At 34.8% G+C, this 22,670-nt stretch overlaps 5 protein-coding genes across 5 annotated transcripts; 3 read left to right on the top strand and 2 right to left on the bottom strand.

The window, feature by feature from the left end:
- Window positions 1-4,525, top strand: LOC127248477 (pentatricopeptide repeat-containing protein At2g13600). The gene is made up of 3 exons (XM_051270832.1): window positions 1-2,348; window positions 2,658-2,849; window positions 4,389-4,525. The coding sequence occupies exon 1, from the start codon at window positions 226-228 to the stop codon at window positions 2,335-2,337; it is 2,112 nt and encodes a 703-aa protein (XP_051126789.1). The 5' UTR covers window positions 1-225; the 3' UTR covers window positions 2,338-2,348; window positions 2,658-2,849; window positions 4,389-4,525.
- LOC127248478 (ABC transporter G family member 5) lies at window positions 3,945-6,008 on the bottom strand. Its single transcript, XM_051270834.1, has one exon. The coding sequence runs from the start codon at window positions 6,006-6,008 to the stop codon at window positions 4,158-4,160; it is 1,851 nt and encodes a 616-aa protein (XP_051126791.1). The 3' UTR covers window positions 3,945-4,157.
- A 6,783-nt stretch (window positions 6,009-12,791) lies between these two features.
- Window positions 12,792-14,320, top strand: LOC127248798 (NAC domain-containing protein 104-like). The gene is made up of 3 exons (XM_051271331.1): window positions 12,792-13,231; window positions 13,359-13,618; window positions 13,902-14,320. The coding sequence occupies exons 1-3, from the start codon at window positions 13,084-13,086 to the stop codon at window positions 14,121-14,123; spliced, it is 630 nt and encodes a 209-aa protein (XP_051127288.1). The 5' UTR covers window positions 12,792-13,083; the 3' UTR covers window positions 14,124-14,320.
- Window positions 14,321-15,027: 707 nt separating this feature from the next.
- LOC127248796 (2-oxoisovalerate dehydrogenase subunit alpha 2, mitochondrial-like) lies at window positions 15,028-17,917 on the top strand. Its single transcript, XM_051271329.1, has 9 exons — window positions 15,028-15,366; window positions 16,037-16,171; window positions 16,254-16,436; window positions 16,540-16,697; window positions 16,769-16,868; window positions 16,948-17,059; window positions 17,140-17,279; window positions 17,356-17,541; window positions 17,618-17,917. The coding sequence occupies exons 1-9, from the start codon at window positions 15,118-15,120 to the stop codon at window positions 17,771-17,773; spliced, it is 1,419 nt and encodes a 472-aa protein (XP_051127286.1). The 5' UTR covers window positions 15,028-15,117; the 3' UTR covers window positions 17,774-17,917.
- Window positions 17,908-21,713, bottom strand: LOC127248797 (SAL1 phosphatase-like). The gene is made up of 8 exons (XM_051271330.1): window positions 21,408-21,713; window positions 20,693-20,768; window positions 19,827-19,900; window positions 19,359-19,561; window positions 18,801-19,011; window positions 18,634-18,732; window positions 18,392-18,545; window positions 17,908-18,279 (listed from the first exon to the last, which is right to left on the bottom strand). Exons 1-8 carry the CDS (start codon window positions 21,606-21,608, stop codon window positions 18,116-18,118), a joined length of 1,182 nt encoding a protein of 393 aa, XP_051127287.1. The 5' UTR covers window positions 21,609-21,713; the 3' UTR covers window positions 17,908-18,115.
- Window positions 21,714-22,670: the final 957 nt, after the last annotated feature.

The raw sequence follows: 22,670 nt of genomic DNA, 5'->3' as shown, positions 1-22,670 counted from the left end.
CTGTTATTCAAATTGCACCCTTACTCTCTAATTGGCCAGAACATATATATATATATATATATAAAGACTCGTCGTTGAAACGTTTCACTAAAATGAATTATACCCTTTTTCACTTTTACTTGTTTGAGCTCGGTTTTCACGGTTTCCTCTATGGTGTTCATAAATCCGGAGACTTTAATCAGGAAACAGGATACTGAAATCGTTATTTAATCTCCTAGTAATGGAATGGCCAGAATTGCATTCTTCGGTGGCTGTAAATTCTCACTCAGTCACTCATCTTCACCATTTGCTAAGCTCCTGGAAACCTGCACGAAATCTAGGTCATCAACAGACGTCCGGGCTGTCCATGCTTCCATTGTCAAGTCTCAGTTCATTCATGAAGTGTTCATCAACAATAGGCTGATCGATGTGTACGGAAAATGTGGGTATTTTAAATACGCCCGTAAGTTGTTCGACAAAATGCCTACAAGAAATGCCTTTACTTATAATTCAATTATCGGTGCATTGACGATGTCTGGATCGATAGATGAGGCTGAAAAGGTTTTTGCTTCAATGCCTGAACGTGATCAGTGTTCCTGGAATTTGATGGTCTCTGGTTTTGCTCAGGCTGAGAACTTTGATAGATCTTTGGAGTATTTTGTGAAAATGCATGAAGCAGATTTCATGCTGAATGAGTATAGTTTTGGGAGTGCACTCAGCGCTTGTGCCGGATTGCGGGACTTGCGAATGGGTATACAAATTCATGCTTGTCTTGCTAAGTCAAGGTTCGAATTGGATGTCTATATGGGCTCTGCGCTAATCGACATGTATGGAAAGTGCAGGGATGTGGATTGTGCTAAGAAAGTTTTCGATGGAATGGCCGAGCGAAATGCTGTTTCTTGGAATAGCATGATTTCCTGTTACGAACAAAATGGACCGGCGAATGAAGCGCTAAAGATGTTTGTAAAGATGATGGAAAATGCAATCGAGCCAGACGAGATGACCCTCGCTAGCGTGATCAGCGCTTGTGCGAGCTTAAGTGCAGACAAAGAAGGCCGGGCTATTCATGCCAAGTTAATGAAATATGATAAGTACCGCAATGATCTTGTGACGTGCAATGCATTGGTTGATATGTACGCTAAGTGTAATAAGATAAAAGAAGCGAGGTGGATATTCGATGGGATGCCAGTACGAAACGTAATATCTGAGACATCAATGGTAAGTGGATATGCGAAGGTAGCCAGCGTAAAAATGGCAAGAAGTATGTTCTCGAAGATGTTGGAGAGGAATGTTGTTTCTTGGAATGCACTGATTTCTGGATACACGCAAAAGGGGGACAACGAGGAGGCACTCGGACTCTTTCTTCTCTTGAAGAGGGAATCAATCTGGCCGACTCACTTTACATTCGGGAATCTTCTCAATGCTTGCGCGAATCTCGCTGACTTGCAGCTTGGCAGGCAAGCTCACGCTCATGTTTTAAAGCAGGGTTTCCGATTCCAGCATGGACCAGAGCCTGATGTTTTTGTCGGAAATGCTCTTATAGATATGTATCTGAAATGTGGATCGGTTGAAGATGGAAGCAAGGTTTTCAGAAACATGGTTGAAAGGGATAATGTTTCGTTTAATGCCATGATCGTTGGATATGCGCAAAATGGGCAAGGGACTGAAGCTCTTCGGCTGTTTAAGGATATGCTGGAATCTGGAGAAAGACTGGATCATGTGACGATGATTGGAGTACTTAGTGCTTGTAGTCATGCCGGATTGGTTGATGAAGGGCGCCGGTACTTTAATTCAATGAAGAAAGAGTATGGTCTCGAACCCCAGAAAGATCACTATACTTGTATGGTCGATTTACTAGGACGAGCTGGTCGGCTTATTGAAGCGAAAGATTTGATAGCTTCAATGCCAATGCCTCCGGATAATGTTGTGTGGGCATCTTTGCTTGCCGCCTGCAAAGTTCACCGTAATGTTGAATTAGGAAGTTTTGTTGCCAAACAACTCTTGGAGATAGATCCGGAAAATTCTGGCCCCTACGTTCTTCTCTCAAACATGTATGCTGAACTCGGGAAATGGCGAGATGTGACAAGAATTAGGAAGCTTATGAAACAACGCGGTGTGGTGAAACAGCCCGGTTGTAGTTGGATTGAAATAGCAAGTGAAATGCATGTTTTCATGGTCAAGGATACAAGGCATTTGCAGAAGAGGGAAATATATTCGTTACTGAGAACACTTACTAAAACGATGAAGCTTTCAGGCTATGTTCCAAATGTTTGTGATTTTGATGCCGACATGGAACAAGGCTACAATGATTTCATCACATACCGAGAGTCCGAGGAACTGCTAGCTCCATCGATCTGATAGTATCCAAGGTATTTTCTCCCAAATTTAATCTTGATTCGATGTTAGAATATGATTGTGTTCATTTTATGGTGATTTTTTCACAACTCCATATTTGAAATACAATGAAATGTGCTCGTGCTTGTGCTTGTGCTCGTTGTTCATGATCTTGTACTCTTTGATAGCTTCTAAGATATCACTGCAGATGGTATGATTGATGATGTTCTTCCTGTAGCATACTTGTCTTCATCTGTAGTGTTTCTGCACTCTTCGATGCGCTAACCGACATTATATCTGCTTACTAATCGCGCCTATCCAATTAACCCTTTCCCTTTGTTTAGATTATCCTCCAGATCCCGGAAAGAATTGGCAATCTATTAAAAGAATCAGGAGCCAAGAAAACAACATATAAGTGGACAAAAGCATAAAAAGGTTGCAAGAAAGAAACAAGCTGCAAAGCAGCCAAGAAATGTTGTAGTAGTGGTTGTTATCCTTGGAGAATGGCCATGCTTCTCTAACCTTATCCAAATCAGGTATAATTATCATTTTTTAATTAGATCAATACATCCTTGATTTCTGGATTGAGTATTATATCCATATCTATACACACACCACATATCTGAGGTGAAAAGAATTCAACTTCCTCTGTAATTTTTTATGTCGAAGTTATGCTGTTTAGGATTTTATCTATGGCAATTTTGTTAGCCTAATGAGAGATGACCAAACCTTCCAAGACAATAATTCACAGAGGTCCTGTCGACAACATGAGGATGTCATAAAATTAGAGTGATTGCCATTAGAATAACACCAATTTGCTTTGCAGTTGGTTTACTGTCATTAGATGGGATTTTAATGTTGTTTAGTTTAATAACAACAAAAACATCTCAGTACCAAAACACTATTACATCACATGATATTAGAAATATGATTTGGAATTTGTTTGAATGGATGTGATATTATTGATTGGCTTCTACGCCCGGCTGCAATGCTGAATATTTTTGTTGGCAGCACACTATATAGCAACAAACAACAAACAATGCATCATTTATGCTAACATAATACAAATGCAATATATAACTATCGTTGATGCAATATTTAATACCGTTGATTTCAGCACATAAAATATATCTATACAATACACTTTATACATAGAACTGTCACCACACAGTTTCAATTGTTTTTAGTTGAAACTAAGTGCTGTTTGCCTATTTATGATGTGCTGACGGGAGAAATCAGCACCATGTTGACTTCCCTCGATTCGCATAGTAACCTCTCCCTCTATGCCCATAAGTGTTGATCATTTACTTCAGATTTGGCTTTCAAACAGAAGAAAATGATTAAATTTGAGATGATTGGGAATCTGCTGCATTATCTTATTTGATGAATTGTGGCTCACAACCTGGAGAATGGATGAAAGAATGTGAAATGCTGATATAGATAGATATAGACATACCTGTGAAAAAAAATCTTGCGTCACGGATTTGGAATTTTATATGTTCTAGCCGGAATTGTTAGTTTTAGTGTGATTGAGATTTACTCGAAACCAAAGTGATATAACGTCGAGCTACATACTAGTTTAAGTGTGTATGATCCTAAAGTTAAAGTTATGTCAACCCGGAATTATAACCTTCTGAAAAAGTGCTCGTATCACAATTCAATCGATTATACATACATACATACATACATATGCTAGAATAAGCTTCTCTGAATCTTTATACTCTATGCAGCATTGAGAAACATGAGAATTCATTCCATTGACGCCGTAGCTGATCTGATTGGTAGATAGAAGAGCTTAAAGATTAGGAAATAGAGAGGTTTTAGGTTCGATGAAGGATTTGATTTCACCTAGAAATGAGGATCCCTTTCATCCCTGATTCTGAACATTTACACCTGAGGATCAAATAGGACACAAATCTGTAAACCAGAATGAAGCATATCATGATCACATAGTTCCTCCATCTGCTCTCCTTTCCACCATAGCCTTCTTCCCTTAGCACATCTTCCCCGCTCACTAAACACTCGCCGAACATGTTATCTAAGCACTTGGTTTTATCTGAGAACTCGTTGATCAGGAACCCTTCAAATGGATACTTGAAGAGCGAGGCGTAGTGCATGAATATCCAGTAATTTGGGATGTCGTGCTTCGATATGAAGTAGCCGGAGAACAGGAAGAACGAACCCATGACTGCAGAAATCACTGAGTTCCCGACGATGAAGTTGGGGACGAGTGCACTGAAGCACACCACTACCGAATTCGCGGTGTAGAGGATCAGCCAGATGAGCAGCAAGAAGTGTGCGAAGGCTGCGAAGCTACGGTTCAGCCCGACGAGCCAGTAGACGGGTACTGCGAAGAGGACGGATAGGATGAGCAGAAACGGGAGGTAAACTAGGCCGTTAGCAATGGCGTAGGACGAGACTCTGTAGCTTCCACTCGAGGTTTCTTTCATGAGAATTTCCTTTTCTTGCAGGAATATCGGCAAGGCCTCGGTGGTGCTCGACAGCAAGAACGTGAGGATGAACGCGAACAGCCCGACGCGCTCCTGCGTGCCGAGCAAATCATCCGTCAGGTTGTAGAAAATCGACCCTAAAATGATCCCCGACGCGAGCACCGATATCGTCCTGCAGGCAAACAGCTCCTTCGTCCTGTAGATGTTCTTCCAGAACCTGTGGGTAAGAATTACGGTCTCCCGGAATCGCGAATTCGGAAAGCCTCGATAGAAATCAAGCCCTGCGTCGATGGATTCCTCATCAACGACTTTCGATTGCTGGAAGAGCTGCTGGAGAGTGAAACTCCCTGTTTTGCTACGCCCTTCGTCGACGACTTTCTTGATCGACGACGGCTGCTGCCCCTGGTGGCGCTGCATCATCTCGAGGGATTCGATCGCAAATTCGACGACGTTGACATGGAGAGGGAGTTCTAGTCCCATCAGCATCAGATTGACAGCAAGCAGCTCGACGGAGCCCTGATGCAAGACGGAGCCGTTCGCCAGCAGAAGGAAAGAGTTGAAGAGCTTGACGATCCGGAAACCAGGCTGATGGATGCTCAGGATTATCGTCCGGCCTCTGGTTTCCGCCATCGATTTCAGCATGTCGATTATCTGGAGTGCTGACGTGCTGTCGAGCCCGGAAGTCGGCTCGTCGAGAATCAGGACCTTCGGGTCGTGGATCACCTCGACGCCGATCGACACGCGCCTCCTCTCTCCCCCGGAGATCCCCCGCACCCTGTCGTCCCCGACGCGCACTCCAGCGACGTGGCTCAGGCCGAGCTCCTGGATCAGGGACTTGACCCTTTGGTCAAATTCCGGCGCCGGAAGTTTCAGGCGCAGCCGGGCGGTGAATTTCAGGGTCTCCTCCACCGTCAGGAGCGGGAAGAGTGTGTCCTTCTGAGCTACGTATCCCGACAGCTTCTTGAACCGGCTTTTGTCCACCGGCTTCCCGTCGGCGAAAATTGACGCCGATTGCGGCCTGATTCTTCCGGCGATGATTTCCAGCAGCGACGACTTCCCGGCGCCGCTGGGGCCGACAATGCCGAGAATCTCCCAGGGCCTGGCCGTCAGGCTCACGTCTTTCAGCACCTGCCGGAATTTTCCTGCGGCGGGAGCATCCTTACCGGCGGTGAGGAGGTCTTTCCGGCGGGTGTAGATGGTGTAATTGATGCCGAATGCTTCGATCTCACATCCCTCTTTCTTCATTGCAGATGTTAATTAATTAGTTGCTTAATTCTCCTGCACTGCTACTAGGCAATTCCTTCAGATTTTTCACCACCACCTAATTAATACTACTTAATATATATATATATATGTATGTATGTGTGTATTTTCGTTGTTTTTGGTGAAAGTATCTTATGAAATCAAACATGGGGGTGGGTTTCTCTCTGGAAATATCAGTGGCTTCAGTGCCCCCCGAAATGTTTTTGTTTGATAGTTCACGTGCAGGTTCATTGAGAACTTGAGAGAGAGAGAGGGGTAGAGAGAGAGGGGGCAGAGAAGTGAGCAGCCATTAATTAGGGTTTTTATAATAATGATTGAAATGAGGAGAGACTTCTTCTTCACATGATTCGAAGATCGATATTATTGTCAAGTCATTGTAGTGACAATATCGTCTGTTACAGCCCCAGCCACACTGGTTTTCACTTACCTTCACCATTTTTATTCTTTATAATATAAATTACTATATATTACAGCCATTATATTAACAACTAATTTGTTCATACATACATATGTGTATATATCTATATATATTTATATATATATATATTAATCATGCATGGTGATCCGGACTTGAATACAAACAACAATTTCGAACCGCAATATTATCTTCACGATACACACACATATGTATAAATTCCGACTCGAATATTTCAATAAGTGATCATAATTTGTGCATTTGAAATCAAGGTTTTGTTCTATTTGAACCTTTTTAAAAAATATATATATATAATCATAATTTTTTATAAAAATATATTATTTCATGTCCTAAAACATAATATGCATTACTATATTATAAAAATAAAAAAAAAAAGTCAAATAATAATAATAATACTCCAAAATATTCTGGATTAGTTCCAACTGCCAAGGTTGGAAAACCCCTCTTCACTCTTTCTAATCAAATCAGGCCAAATGTAAAAATGTTTTCATTGTTAAAATTTTGAGTCACATTTTTAAAGGAAATAGGATTAAAAGAGATCGTAGAAATCCTGTATGGATTCCAAGAATCTGTTATTGACAAATTGAATTTCAGAGTATAATCTATTGAGTTAAAGTATTTAAATCGTGTCCAATTCCATCCATGACATGCAGGATCACATAAGTGTGACTTATATTGTATTAAAACAATGGGGGTAAAAAAAAAAAGATACAAAAATAAATGTTTTCTTCTTGTGTATATATATATATATATATATTATTTTCTACTATTTAATATTTTATTTTATTTTATTTTTTAAAAAAAAAAACATAATATCCAATACTTACTTTTTATATAAAAGATCCCATCCCATTAAGACTTAATGAACCCATTCTTTTCGATAAATTAAAACCAACATAGTCACTAGCAATTGACATTAATTTGATATATGCAACCAATCAAATTAAAATAAATTTTAACCTAAAATGTAATCAAATTATATACAAATTAAACAAGATTACTAATTCTTTTGGTCCACCATGCCAAAAATACTTGAGGCTCACAATGAACTTAGATTAGGGTTAGGGTTAGGGTTTGTGGGGACAGAGCAAATTAAAATTAAAAAAGATGAGGAAAAATATGAAATCTTGTCTGTGGCTGAGATTGAAAGAGAAGAATATTATTATGGTTTAAGTTGTACTATTTGTAGCTATATTCACTGTACGGAAAGGATACCAATATTGCAAAATTGCCCCCACAAGATAGGAGTTATAGTAAATTCGCCACCAAAGTTTTTCATGACCACATATATTATATATATATATATATTTATATAAGAGTTCTTTGAATGGGACAGGTGTTATAAAATATTATTTCATTTCTCTCTTTTCTTATGGTGTCACATTCTGACATTATAAGTTTATAACCCGTGAACCGTTTTTTGTAATTTGGGAATTTGATTTGTTATATATATATATATATATATATAGGGATGGCCCCTGGCTAAGTGTATGTATATCTATATGTATATAATGTGTGTGTTTTTGTGGTTATATATATATTGTTGAATAGAAAAGATGAAACAAGTGATCTATTTGTCAAGAACCCTTAATTTGTTTCCCTCCAACAGAAAGCAATCCCGTGAACCCTCTTCTATTTTATTTTCCAAGAAAGTTTGTGTGGCTGAGAACTTTTCTTGATTTTAATTTGTTATGCAGAGACCATTTCTTGTTTCCATTCTTTTTTTTTTTACTTCAAAAGTTCTTGATGAGTCTCAAAGAGTCGTTTTTGTGCAGGTTAATTGTCAATATTGACTTGCAAGAATTGAGAGAGAGAGAGAGAGAGAGAGATTTTCTGAAATTTTGGATGAAAAATGTGTTCTTTTTCGAATAATTGTGACTGTTACATTTTGAATTCTAAAGTGAAAAATATATCCCTTCTTCAAAATAATATTTTAATTAATCTGAAAGATCAAATTCAGATTTAGAATCGAATAATCACAATTTTTCAAATGAAAAGATGTGATTTTTTCATTACATTCTAATATATATATAAATATAGGTTGTTTTGGCTTTATTTAAAAGGTTTTTTTTTTTTTTTTTTTTTTAAGGAATTAAGATAATATAGTGCCTTGATGAATTTACATCATTGCACACTTTATTATCTCTTTATTTAATTTTTTTTTTTTTTGATCTTATCTCATATACAAAATTTTTAATACTTGTGACAAGACGTAGAATAGAATTATCGTATTTAGAATATGTGCTCAACATAGTTTAAAGAATTATTCAGCCATTAACCTTATGATAATACGAACACAAAATATAAATTAAAAATATATGACAATAATTATATTAAGAAGAATACATCTTTAAAATACAAAGTGACAAAATATTATAAGAATCAACACAATATGTATTGTATTGCCGATAGTCCATATTTTATGTGCGTTATAAAATTGATTACATATATACCTAATTTAAAAGGGTTCAATGTATATATATTATTAGTGTATGTAAGCTTATTAATTACACATCAAATGTGCTCAAAATTAATTAAAGAACATATATAAATAAATAGAATTATTATCACGTGATGTCTTATATATGTATAATATATAGATTATCCTTGCATGTTAGTATTTATTTTAAAAAAAACGGCAAATAAGATAACTAATTAGTTTAATTAAAATTTAAAAAAAATAAAATTAAAAAGTTCAAAATAAGATTAAAGTGTATAATCATTTTCCAAAAAAGAAAAGTGACATGGTATGTGAGACGGACAGAAACGACAACGTGGACATAGTATGCGGGACGGAGGGAGTAATACTTTTATATATATATATATATATTAATGTATTCTAGCAAAGAATATTATGCTTTAAGTTCTGTTAATATATTAATTATACATTAAACTTTGGATCAAGACCCTAATTGAAAGAGAATAACATTAATTCATTATTAAATTATAACTACTATATATTGCTTTCATCATAAAATTGAAGTTTTGTTTACATATACATTTTCGTATTTTTTTTAACACTATTTATCAATATATTTGTAAAAAAAGAAAAAAAAATTATATACTCAAAGTACACATATTTTTATTTTACATTGTCTAATTATAAAGTAATAGTTTTAAAAAAAATCTTCTTTTTTATTTTTTATAAAAATTTTTTATTTTACCTCACCTCGTTACTTTTACCCTAAAATAGTGAGTTCCACACTCCTCTTCAAAATGATAATTTCAAAATTCAAAAAAAAATATTCGACTTCCAACTTAAAATCAATTGATATTAACGGGAGTGATCTAAATTAATGAAGTTTCCAATTTTTTTTTTCAATATAAAACATATTCAACAAATATAATAAATAAAACTAAATATTTAATTTGGTGTTTTTTTAAAAAATAAAATAAAATAAAATAATAAAACACAACACAAAAACCTCCAACAAACACTTTTATTCCAACAGATATTAAGACCATAGTGAATAATAAATAAATGTTTTTAGTTAACGGTGCAAGTAAGCCGTGGTGTTGAATACGTGGAATGTGATTGAATGTGGGCCGGGCCTATCAATATAGGCCCATTACTTTCTCATTTTTAGACCTTAATTTCACGTCGTGTTCGTTATTTAAAAAGAAAAAAATAAAATAAAATAATTATATGATATAGTAAATAAAAATACATATTTTTTCTCACAAAATATTATTTAAATAAAATTTTAATTAAAATTTTATTTCAAATCAATTTCAAACCACCGCCAAACAAATAAATCTCATTGTTATTTTTAATTATTGCATACACCTCCACACTATCTCAATCAATAGCGTAAAACATTTCTGTTATACTTCAATGTGTGTTTGTTTGGAGGTGTTCATTCCATTTTTTTCTCCCAAAAAATCAAATCAAAACATCTATTTTTTATTTTTTTTAAATTATACTAAAAATCAAATTTTCATTCAAAACATCACATCAACACCTAATTACATCACATCATACAACTATTCAAATTCAAAATTTTTACTATTCAAATCCCGACTCAAAATCCAAACCCCCAAACAAACAGAAATTTGTCAATGTCATATATATGTTACATATAACATAAAATTTTTAATTTTGAATAAGTTGAAAAATATAATTGACGCTTTAATTTTTTGTGTTGATTAGTTGCTTTCACATCGCTTATATAGATATGTTCTCATTATTTATATATTGATTAAGTAAATAAGCAATTAGGGTTAGGTAAAGTAAATTTGTACTATTTTCTATTTTTGATATTCACCCAATAATAAATTAATTAAACTGATATTATATCAATCTTTTATAAGAATAGACCAATCAATTAAGCCCTACAAGTTGCTGGCAATATATATACATATATATATATATATATATTAAATTTCAAATCCAATAGTCAAATTTTAATTTTAATTTAAAATTTATTTACCCTCTTTAAAACAATAATAAAATAAAAAAAATACTACATTTTGGGGAATAGAAATATTATAGATTGAATCTAATACTATGTATATTTATATATATAATTATAATAATTCAGCAATGTAAAAGAAAAGAATATATACAACTAAGTATTTCATTTTTCTTTCTTTAAGTTATTCGAATTTGTTTAACATATAGAATTTTATTACCTTTTTGGCATTATATTATTTGAAGTATAAAAAAGCTTTTTCTTTTCTTACAAAATAATAAAATAACCCATTTTCAACATCTAAATTCTAGACAAAACATCTTATCTAATTAAATAGCAACTATTTTCCACTCAAAAACGTAACATTCATGCAACTACCCAAAACACAAAAATTAAATACATTCCAAATCCCATCAAAAGAAATTAAAAATATAATAATATAGTTATAAACTTGAGGAAGAATAGTTATAATGAATTATTACATTATGATATAAGGATGACGAGATAGTAAGGTGGTGTTTGGAGTATTTTTGAACAATTATTTTATTTTTTGCACAAAGAGATATATATATATATATATATGTTATAGGTGGAAAGAGTAATCTGGAAAGAGGTGTTCTTTAGAGCATACGATGCCACAATGCAAGTGTAGATGGATTCGATCAATTGTAAATGAATAATTAATATAATGATGGTGAAACCCTAAATATGGGATAAGGTTGTTAGGTGTCATAAAAGACAAACTCACACTTGTAATAAAATCCACCAAAGTTGAAAATAAAGCTTTGCATTATGCTCTATGCCTTTGCATGCTCATGCTCATGCTCCCCTCTCTTTTTTTTTTTTTTTTTTTTTTTTTTTTTTTTTTTTAACTCTCTCTCTCTCTCTCTCTCTCTCTCTCTATATATATATATATATATATACACATAGATATATGTTGCATAGTGTCACTTTAGCTAGAAAAATCTTTGTATGTAATTAGCAATGCAAAGATTAAAAAAATAATACTAATCAATCAAAAGTGTTAAAAAACAATATAGTTTAGTTTAAGGTGAAATAGATGTTGGAGACCATGTTTTGTATGGAAAATATGAATGTTTTATACTCCCTCCTTCCTGTTGGAAGGGTGTCATTTGTTTTTCGCACGTAAATTTTTTAATATTAGTATTATATTGGATTGTAGTAAAAAAGACATAAATACCCCCTATTAGTATAGTGTAATATAAAAGTAATGGAATTTATGTAATATATTGTAAGTTGAAAGAGTATTTATTATGTTAAAGTAGGTAGTACAATTACTAAATTATAAAACAGTAATCTTGTTAATGATAATCTTTCAACGGGACGGAGGAAGTATACTATCATTTTTGGAAATATTTTGAAAGGTTGAATTATAAATTAATTTAGGGCAAACAAAAAAAAAATATACAAAGAGAGATCAAGTGGAAAAAATTCTACAAGTTTACACTTATACCCTCCGTCCGGAGAAAAAGGCGGTGGCTACAGTGTTAATATAAAATTTAGCATTGTGCTGAATAACACACAGTGTGCTATCGAACAACACACGATATTATCATAAACAACACACAGTATATGTTAATATAATAGAAATACAGCACATACATGATTTAACCATATGATATAGTTTCACATAGCACATACAAACTTTAGCACATGATATACTCTTGTATAGTACAGATTTGAAACCGTAGCCTTCCCCCGAGAAAAAAATTAGTATCTTTTATTTTATTTGGTTGTTTGGCATATATATATATATATATATCTTAATTATAAAAATAATTTAATTAAGGTATCTATCTATATATATATATATATATATATATTGTGTCATCTTCTTCGATCCTTTTCCTATGCATTATTAGCAGCCGCCTTTAAACTGTCTCAAACGACGACGTTTAATCAATCAATTTTCCCCATTAATCACCCACTTCATCTCTTCACCTTCACTACTACAAATTCAATCACTCACTACCATAATATATTATTAAATTACCAAATTAAATTAAAGATATATATCATCAATTCAATTTCTTTTATGTTCTTTCTTCTACCTTCCTTCATCTTCTTCATCACTACAGCTGCTAGCTGCAAATCTAACAACACGTCAGCACCCTCTATAGATATATATATATACACACACACATACATACATACAAAATAATTAGGTTAAGAGAAGGTGGAATTATTAATGGCGTTGCCACCGGGGCTCCAATTCGATCCGACAGACGAAGAGCTCGTCGTCTACTTCCTCTGCAGAAGGGAAAGAAACTTACCCTTCAACCCTAATATCATTCCTGATCTTGATATCTATGCATCAGATCCTTGGGACCTTACAGGTAATTCATTAATTAATTCATATATATATATATATTTAATTTAAGCTGTATATGATCGATCATATCTATTAATTGATTCTTGAGATCGATCGATGCTTTTTGTTGATCTGCAAAAATAAATGAATAGATGAGAAGGCGTATTGGAGCGGTAAAAGGGAGTGGTATTTCTTCAGCAAAATTCCGACGAGATCGAACGATGGATCATCGATGACAAAGGGAGGGTTTTGGAGGGAGGTTGGAATGGATGAGATCGTATATGGAAGTGATGGGAATGAAATTGGGGTTAAGAAGTATCTTGTGTATTATTATAATTATGATCATCATCAAGGTTGTAGTAATAGTAGTGATTGGATGATGGAGGAATACAATCTTCCCCATAACCATCAAGTAAGTTTTTATTTAATTTGATGATGATCCAAATTAATCAAAATATCATTTTTGAAATAAAGTTTTTTCGTCCCTAAATCCATTTTTTCGTTACTAATGATATTAGAGACAGAATTAAAAATCTAATTATGTTAGCCATACGAAGTTTTAGGGACAAAATTCTGTTTCAAATATACTAATATTTTTTTTTGTAGTGAAAGTGATAGATATATATGCATTTTTTATTTTTATTTTTTTTAATTTTGGGGATTGAATTGATGAAATTGGTTTGTTGATTGTGTAGGGTGTGAGCGAAGAAGTGTGGGTGTTGTGTCGAGTGCATAAGGATGAGGAAGATGATCAATATGACGACAATAATAAGATTGGTTTCCAAGAAAGTTTTGATTGTAATGAAGATGGTGTCGAGCTATCCTATTTGGATCAAATATTTTTGACATTGGACAACAACGACGATGATGACGATGATGATCAAGACGAGGTTACTTCTCTCATGCAAATAGCCTGATATCTATGTACATATGTGTTTTTATGTGTATATATATAGATATATATATAGAGAGAGAGAGAGAGAGATTGGTTTATTACATTTGAAGAAGTACATAGATATATACATACAACAATATATACTTTGGGAGTTTATGGAGATGTTTGGGTGTTTGAAGTCGAGACATTTGATTATGGTTACATTGACATTTTCTTGTATACTAGTACTATTTATTGACAGTAATTTTTTTTACCAAAAAAAAAAATAATAATAAATATTTCATTAATTATTTATTTGATCTCATAAAATATTTCATTGATTGAATGTTAATTTTGTATTATTTTAATTTTTTTTTTTTTCAAAATTTTAAAAATTTATATCCAATGAAACGGATTCTGATTATGTAAAAGGTTACTTGGTACATTTAATTAGTAACACCAAGGGTGTGTGGGTTGGGGGTTTTAAATTTGGATTTATGAATAATAATAAATTGAATTTGAATAGTTGTTTGGTAGAATATAAATAAATGATGATGCCGATGTCTTGAATGTAAAATTAATTTATAGTATAATATAAAAAAAAATAATTATTTACTTTAATATTTAAAAATAAATAAATAATAAAAATATTTATAAAATTCACAAAAGAATACAATTTAAGAAATATTTGTGTTATTTATTCCGTATATAAGATATATTTAAATTAAAATTAAAATTAAAATATCATTCGTTTGTATTCACTTATATCTACTAAAGAAATACTCATTTTAGTACTTTTAATTAAAATATAAATATATATATATATATATTTTTAGAACATAAAAATTAAATAGTAAAATTAAAATCCATTTTCCAAAGAAACAACCCTTTTCCTAACTATAACCCAAATACGCAGTAGATAAATCCATGACAAGGAAAGTTATCAATTCTAAGTGTTATTCTGGCGTGGCAATCAAATCAATTCCCATCCCGTTTTGACCCTCCGTCAATTCTCCTGTCAATTGCTTCGAGCTCCAATGGCGCTCTATTTGTCGAAATACGGAAAAATTTTGCCCCATTTGCAACGCAAAAAGGGTTTCTTGGGACTGATCAGTCGCAGCCCATGGAGTTCTCGCTTCCGCCAAAATGGGGCTGCTCTATCCGACAGTAGCAGAACCTCCCACGCCGTTTTGTGCGAAATCCCGATCGTCTTCACCTCCCGTCGATTCGAGTCTGTTAGAGCTGATAAGGAATTGATTCCTCTGCAAAGTGCCAGTGATCCTCAGGTGTTCTTATTGTATTGATGATTTGTTGGTAGCTGAAGAATGTTAGCCTGATGAAATTGCCATGGTTTTTATAGTTAGATGCTATCTCTCTGCGTTGATATTGATATGTTTATTGTATTGCTGAAGAATGTTTTAATTTTTCCAAGCATTTGTTGAGATAGTCTCTTTTTTGTGAGATCAATCCTTTTAAGCAATTGATTCTATTGTTTATGTATTTATAGGTTCTGTTTAGATGTGAGAGATTTGGGAATAGAACTTTGTTTTAAAAAAATAAGGTCTATGTGATGTAAATATATATTGAATGTGATTTTTGTATAGATAACATGTTCTTGATGTACTATTCTAAATGAAAACTTGATATCCGATGATGATTTTAACAAAGATACCGATGATGAATAGTATCAAAAGTGATTTAAAGTTGAATATGATACAGTGAATGATCTTGATCATTTTAGTTCTATTGCATTGTAAGAAGTTCTATGGGCAATGCCGAGAAATGAGTTAATGTTTGTGACAATGAGTTAAACTCGAATATAGTATGTGAGCTGAATCTAAGAGCATTGTGATTGCATCCGATGTAGGCGCCAAATTTCATCGAAGTAGTGATTTTTGGACCTTTTATGTATTACTTGTTTGATTAGTTACATTGTTCTTGTGACAACATTATTAGGCGCTAAATTTCCCGGGGGGAATAGTTAAGTTTACGCCTGAACTGAAATTCCTATCCGAGTATCCGGAGGAGAGGATGCATTGCTACCGAGTTCTTGGAGAAAATGGGGAGATAGTTAGCAGCAACTTTGTACAGGTCCCGACTTTGTTCCATACCTTCAATCTTTTGCCAATTGAAAAGCTCTTACAGATTCTTTCCGCGTTGTGAATGTCATTAGATAGACAAAGACATCGCTTTGAAGATGTACAAAGACATGGTTACGCTTCAAACTATGGACACCGTCTTCTACGAAGCCCAGCGACAGGGAAGAATATCGTTCTACGTCACAGCAATTGGAGAGGAAGCTGTTAACATTGCATCTGCAGCTGCGCTCAGAATGGACGACCTCGTCTTCCCTCAGGTTTGTGAATCTTCGAAATCATTTGTTCGACTCGAAATCTTACTTTTTATTGTTCGATTGATGGTTTATCTCTTTTTATTGTATTGTTCTGCTTTATGTGCAGTATAGGGAAGCCGGAGTTTTACTGTGGAGGGGATTTACGATACAAGAATTCGCTGATCAATGTTTCGGGAATAAAAATGACTACGGGAAAGGCAGGCAAATGCCCGCACATTATGGATCGAGCAAGCACAATTATTTCACGATTGCTTCGACGGTTGCGTAAGTACGGCTAGAGTTAATACTTCGATACTTTTTGTGTCTGCTCAAGCTATCGAACTGTTGTATGTTAGGACTCAAATTCCCCATGCCGTTGGCGCTGCTTATTCGCTGAAGATGGACGGACAAGATGCTTGCACGATTACTTATTTCGGCGACGGAGGCACTAGTACGGTAATTATACAACTCGAAATTTTCTTTCTTGTTTTGAAATCGCCGGTAATCGATGTTTTTGTGTTGGTAAAACTTCCAGGGAGATTTTCATGCTGCGATGAACTTCGCTGCCGTGATGGAGGCGCCGGTCATTCTTTTTTGCCGGAACAATGGATGGGCCATCAGCACCCCGGTTGACGAGCAATTTCGAAGTATACAATCTTATCTACGCTTTGCTAAATTCGAAATACTTTGATTAGCTTTCGATCTTACTTCTTCGATTCCTGAACAGGCGACGGAATCGTTGTTAGAGGTCAGGCCTACGGAGTTCGTAGCATCCGCGTTGATGGTAACGATGCCCTTGCTGTGTTCAGCGCCGTGCATGCAGCCCGGGAGATGGCGATCTCTGAATCCAAACCTGTTCTAATCGAGGTCTTCAATCTCATATACGTATATAGTCGAATGCAGATTACAACCGGGCATCGATTCATCGCACAATGTTTGTCAGGCCCTTACGTACAGAGCGGGACATCACACAACATCAGACGACTCTTCTAGATACCGTCCAGCCGAGGAGATCGAATGGTGGAGGGCAGCTCAGGATCCGGTGGCAAGATTTCGGAAATGGCTCGAAGGAGAAGGCTTGTGGGAAGCTCAGTCGGAGGCTGAACTCCGAGCCTATGCTCGGAATGAGGTAATAAGTGAGATTCCGTCTGAAATTTCACGTCGAATGCCAATTTCGAAATCTTAGCAAGACTGGTTCAATGCAGGTGCTTCGAGCAATTCAAGTTGCCGAGAGAATCAACAAACCGTCTGTGGAAGAAGTTTTCACAGATGTGTACGATGTGCCGCCTCCGAACCTCGCGGACCAAGAGATATCCCTCGGAGAGACGATTCGGAGGCATCAACTGGACAGTTCTGTCTAGGTAAGATTGCTATGGTGTAAGAAATAAATCATAGGAACATCTATGGCTACTTGCTGTGTTAATTGATGCAGCTGTACGCAATCACTAGAAAAACTGTTATTTGGGGAAATTTATACATTTGCTCAAATGTGAAATGCTCAAACATCCAACAGCTTTATTTCCATGGCCAAAATCAGTGCAAACATTTATTGGATAGTAGCAATTCATGTTTCAGAACATAATGCATTGAATATATGTCAAAGCATATGTCTTTGAGTTCAGGAAAGCACTGAGAAGGCTACACAAAGCCACAAGTGTTGTTTCCAAATCAAGATTCCACAGGGAGTCGAAAATTACAGGCTGTTACAAAGACGAAGCTTTCTCCTTGATCGACTCCTGGACAGCTTTCAAGAGACCGGGCATTAATTTCTGATTCGTAACAATGATTCCTGTGTCCAAATCAAGAAATCGTCCTTTCGAGAAGTCCAGAGGACTCCCGGCAGCATCTGTTACTACACCTCCAGCTTCTGTAACATCAACGGGCAGGAGGATGAGGATCGGCATGTCATTCATACAAATTCCTTAACACACAACAAACACAAGCTATGATAGACTGGAAAAATGTAACGGTATAATGACCTGAAACAACGATGCATCCAGCAGCATGGTCCCATATCTTTTCGCGGTAGCCCTTGTGAGGGAAGCGCAGATATATGGCCCCATCACCTCGGGACAAAGCACCATACTTTGCTTGGCTGTCAATCCTAACGGGTGGTGCTTTAACACCGAGTTTCTGTGGTGAAAGTCATTTAAAAGCCATTAACAAAGAATGCAACAATGCTATTGGTACATATAAAGAGGAAGGCATGAAGTAGTAATACCTTTGCAATCAAGCTTGATAAGTCGTGCATGGAATGGGCAGCTTCGAAGGATTCAAAGAAGGATGCTTCTTCCGGGTTTTCAATAGCAGTGACATGTACCTGTAACAACACAGCAAACTTAAGGGGGTGAAACAATGTCGACAAGGAGCCAAGGTAGAAATGTTGACCTTTGTCGGCAGGGAGTCCTCTAGACTCTGCATATATGTTCCACCACCAAGTTGGGCAAAGAAAAGACAGCCCACTTTACTTTCGGACCTGTTTTGATCGCGGCGGGCGATAGATGCCAAGGGAAGGTTTGGACAGGCCAACACTCCCAACACAACTTTCCCTTCATCCAACAGTCCTAATGCAATTGCATATTGATCTCCTCTTAAAAATCTGCATCCACAAGCATGGCCGATCAATAAAACTGAGAATTGGATATCTTGCTATTATACTATATAATAAAGTTAAGTTTCTTTAATCCTGTGTTATAAAAAGGTTTTCATCGAACCAGGATCAAAATTACAGCTTCGTAATCATTTCTCATGCAGAGCTTCCAAGAGAAACTTATGGACTAAGAACAAACACAACCAATGAATATTCTAGATTTACGGTTTTATAGAAGAGTTGGCCAACACGAGAGTATTTAAGGTCCAAATTTTATGATTTATGTTGCACAGGCTGCTGACATGAAGATATACGAATGGATTATATGGCTAACTATTATTTCCTTAAATGCTTACCCTTTAGTGCCATCAATTGGATCCAAAACCCAATGTTGACCACAAGGGCCCCCCTCGGATGTGCCTTTGTCAATTGCAATAAGCACATCTTCTTCCGACACAGGCGATATATTAGTTGCGCTGCTAGAAAGTGTCTCATTCACAAGCTCTGTTATGCGATGCAGGGTTTCCTTGGATTCTTCTTTGCGAAGGTCTCCAGAATCCTAAAAAGAATCAAAAATCGAATTGTCTCCTCAAGTGGAAAGCATGTAACAAGTGGAATGAATAAACTTGTAGAAGCAATCAATGAATAATTGACATTATAAAATAGGATAAAAAAGAATGCAAGGAGGAATGAGGAAAACAAAAAAGAGGGCTAATATACTTAAACAGAGTTGATAAATTAGAGTATTAAAGCCTATTAACAAATAATACAATCGCAGTTAAATTAGTTCAACCACTGTAGGAACCATGGAGTTGAATGGATACCTCTTCCGCTACTAGTGAGAATGGTGTTGATGGAAGCTCTTTCTCCAAAATTAAGCTAACTATAGCCTGTGAACCTGAAGAACAAAAATGAGAACAAGTTAAATCCATAAACTGATATATATACATCTATTAAAAGCTATCCAACAACATAAAACAAAAATTTATCATTTGCAATGAAATATGACAAACTTGATAGGTTTATTTGAAACCTTTGGTCTTGCTTAAGTGAAATCTAACACTTGCTATTGTTAACAGTATTTTCCCCAAATAAACCAAAATGAAAATGAACACTTTCAAAACTTTACTGGTTGTCCCATTCTTCAGAAGATATTAATACAGGAGTTTAAGATTTATACAATTTGTAAATGAAATCATCCATGGCACCTTAATAATGAAATACAAAACAAATTTCCATGCATTATTTTTATTTAATGATTGTTAACGCATCTACCAAGCTCATTTCTAATCGAAGAGGAGATTCACTTTCTCAATGTGATTTTTTTCATCATTTCATTCTCAATGATCTCAATTCTTTCTAAGCTCATGATTGTTAACAAATTTCATGCATTAGTTTATTTTTTTCTATTCTCAATGTATATAAGATATATAGAAAGAGGGGGGGGGGGGGGGGGGGGGGGGGGTTGGGGTGATAGGTGGTCATTTGATGTTTTAGTTAAAAATCTCATACATGTTTATAAGATGAATTTGATGATTTTTTCTTCACAATGCCACCACTCATGTTCCAGGTTTGCTCTCCAAAGGATACATAATGGCATAAATAGCATTCCCATAGAATACCATAATCACAAAAATTGCCACATGAACCTACATCCTAGATAAAATATTTTTAAACGACAATAGCATACCATAATCAGCCACTGTGACAGGGCTTTTATCAGATTTCGAATGGACATCAGATTGCAACAGGGCCTTTTGCACCTTCTGTTGATTGAAGACAAAAAAGTGTCGGGCCATACATTATATTCTATTGCAGCTATGTTAAAAGTTCAATCAAATTCTGCACAAAATCTTAAGGTTGAAATAAATAAACGAAACCCATAGAGCTAATCTAAACAAGAAGTTTCAGCCTTAATCATGTCTCAACTACTAACTTCACAAAATACCCTCCCAATATGCACAACTGTAAGCAATTTTCTTATGGAGAATCTTATCCTTAAATAGTTTCTGGCTGTGTATGTGTTGGGAACATTCTCACTTCACATATAACTTTTGGCCCACAATGTCTTCAAACAAGTAGAGCAATGCGGCCAAAATCATTAGACTAACTTCCTCAATGTTCAATCGAAAAGTCACAGTATCGAAGTCAAACAGTCATTCTCAACACTACCCTCAGAAAACCTAAATTGACTCAATCTACCGAACAATTAACAATCTCCTAACACCGCGCATCGCATCGAAGCACAAAACAACACATACAAGGCCACTTCCGATCAGTGTATTCCTAAATCGATCGGAGAATCGTACAATAGTTCTCATTCAGCAATGCGAAGATATAAAAGCAAATGCAATCAACAGAAATGAATACCGGCGAGCACAAGCATAATTGAAAACTCGAAAGACCTGGCACAGGCGAGCGGCTAGGGAAGCAGCTTTCTTGGCGGCGGCTAACTGGTTGTCGTACGACATCGTAGCAGCAGCAGCAGCTCTTGGTGGGTAAGCGGAGAGGGAGACGAAAAATGGGAGTCTTGATAAGGAATTTGGCGAATTTATGTGGCTTAGGGCTCCCCGGGTCAGTGGGTTTTGCCCAATTATTGTGCTCATCTCATCTCATTGATTGTTTAGATTGATGAATTGAATGGAAAGGTAGGATTTTGATGACCTCCTCACGCCTCCCTCCTCACTCAACTCTTGTTTCCTTTTCTGTATAGTGAAGAAATAACGAACAGAAATATTAACATAAAACTTAACGGGTGTGTTTGTTCCTGTGATTTAGTTAGTTTTTGGGTTTGGACTTTTTAACAGTAGAAGAATTTAAATAATTATTTAATATGATATAAATAAAAATTAATGTAATATTTTAATTATTTAATGTAATATTTTTAAAAAAATATATATATGAATAATAAAAATTTATAGTAAAATTAAAAGAAAAAAAAAAAAACACAGCCAGCCAATAGTGTTGTTTGATTGGAAAAATTTGAATTTAATTTTTGGAATTAAAATAATGTTTATAAAAAATAAAGTATATATCGGTTTTATAAAATTGTTTGAAAATATATTTTTTAAATACATATAAAAAAAATGAGGTAAATAATATCAAAATAATAAATATATCTAAGTAGTGAACGAGTGAGAGAAATCAATTGAGTGGGTGCGTAGGTGGGTGATTGAGTGAGTACATGGGTAGGTTAAAATTTAATTTTGGGTTATTAAGTTAGAAAATGTATTTTAGGACTTTGTACTTAGTACTGTTTAATTAGTGGTATTTTTGTAAATATGTAGAAATATTAGAGATGATAATTAAGATGGGTAGGTATACTTTTTCACTAAATAAAGAATAATACTCTCCATTTCATATATATATTGTCACATTTTTTATTTTCGGTGATTTCATATTTTATATCACTTTTTTTTTAAAAAAAAATTAATACTAAAATTTTACAAGTTACAAAGTTAAGAAAATGATATTCCATTGGTAGTCTGAAAAATAGACCTCTTTACTTTTGAAATGAGTTTTAATATGATATTCTTGATGATGAATTTCAACCATAAAATATAAATTTAAATATATACTTTGAACTTAAATTTAAAAGTGTCTAAAATAACGGATCCAAAATACATAAAAAAATAATTAATAAATGAAAACATAAGGATAAATGAGAA

The sequence above is a fragment of the Andrographis paniculata genome, unplaced genomic scaffold (genome assembly GCF_009805555.1).
Source record: "Andrographis paniculata isolate CXL003 unplaced genomic scaffold, ASM980555v1 Contig34END, whole genome shotgun sequence".
Classification (NCBI taxonomy): Eukaryota; Viridiplantae; Streptophyta; class Magnoliopsida; order Lamiales; family Acanthaceae; genus Andrographis; species Andrographis paniculata.
Note: the sequence above shows the minus strand (reverse complement) of the source record. Positions and strands in the feature narration are given on the sequence as shown.

Coding starts and splice junctions, on each gene's coding strand:
- LOC127248478 (XM_051270834.1), bottom strand. CDS start 6,008: ATGAAGAAAGAGGGATGTGAGATCGAAGCATTCGGCATCAATTACACC.
- LOC127248798 (XM_051271331.1), top strand. CDS start 13,084: ATGGCGTTGCCACCGGGGCTCCAATTCGATCCGACAGACGAAGAGCTC. Junction 13,232..13,358: donor AGATCCTTGGGACCTTACAG/GTAATTCATTAA, acceptor ATAAATGAATAG/ATGAGAAGGCGTATTGGAGC. Junction 13,619..13,901: donor ATCTTCCCCATAACCATCAA/GTAAGTTTTTAT, acceptor TTGATTGTGTAG/GGTGTGAGCGAAGAAGTGTG.
- LOC127248797 (XM_051271330.1), bottom strand. CDS start 21,608: ATGAGCACAATAATTGGGCAAAACCCACTGACCCGGGGAGCCCTAAGC. Junction 18,733..18,800: donor AGGACTCCCTGCCGACAAAG/GTCAACATTTCT, acceptor GTGTTGTTACAG/GTACATGTCACTGCTATTGA. Junction 18,546..18,633: donor TATCAAGCTTGATTGCAAAG/GTATTACTACTT, acceptor CTTTCACCACAG/AAACTCGGTGTTAAAGCACC.
- LOC127248477 (XM_051270832.1), top strand. CDS start 226: ATGGCCAGAATTGCATTCTTCGGTGGCTGTAAATTCTCACTCAGTCAC.
- LOC127248796 (XM_051271329.1), top strand. CDS start 15,118: ATGGCGCTCTATTTGTCGAAATACGGAAAAATTTTGCCCCATTTGCAA. Junction 15,367..16,036: donor AAAGTGCCAGTGATCCTCAG/GTGTTCTTATTG, acceptor CAACATTATTAG/GCGCTAAATTTCCCGGGGGG. Junction 17,542..17,617: donor GAGCCTATGCTCGGAATGAG/GTAATAAGTGAG, acceptor GGTTCAATGCAG/GTGCTTCGAGCAATTCAAGT.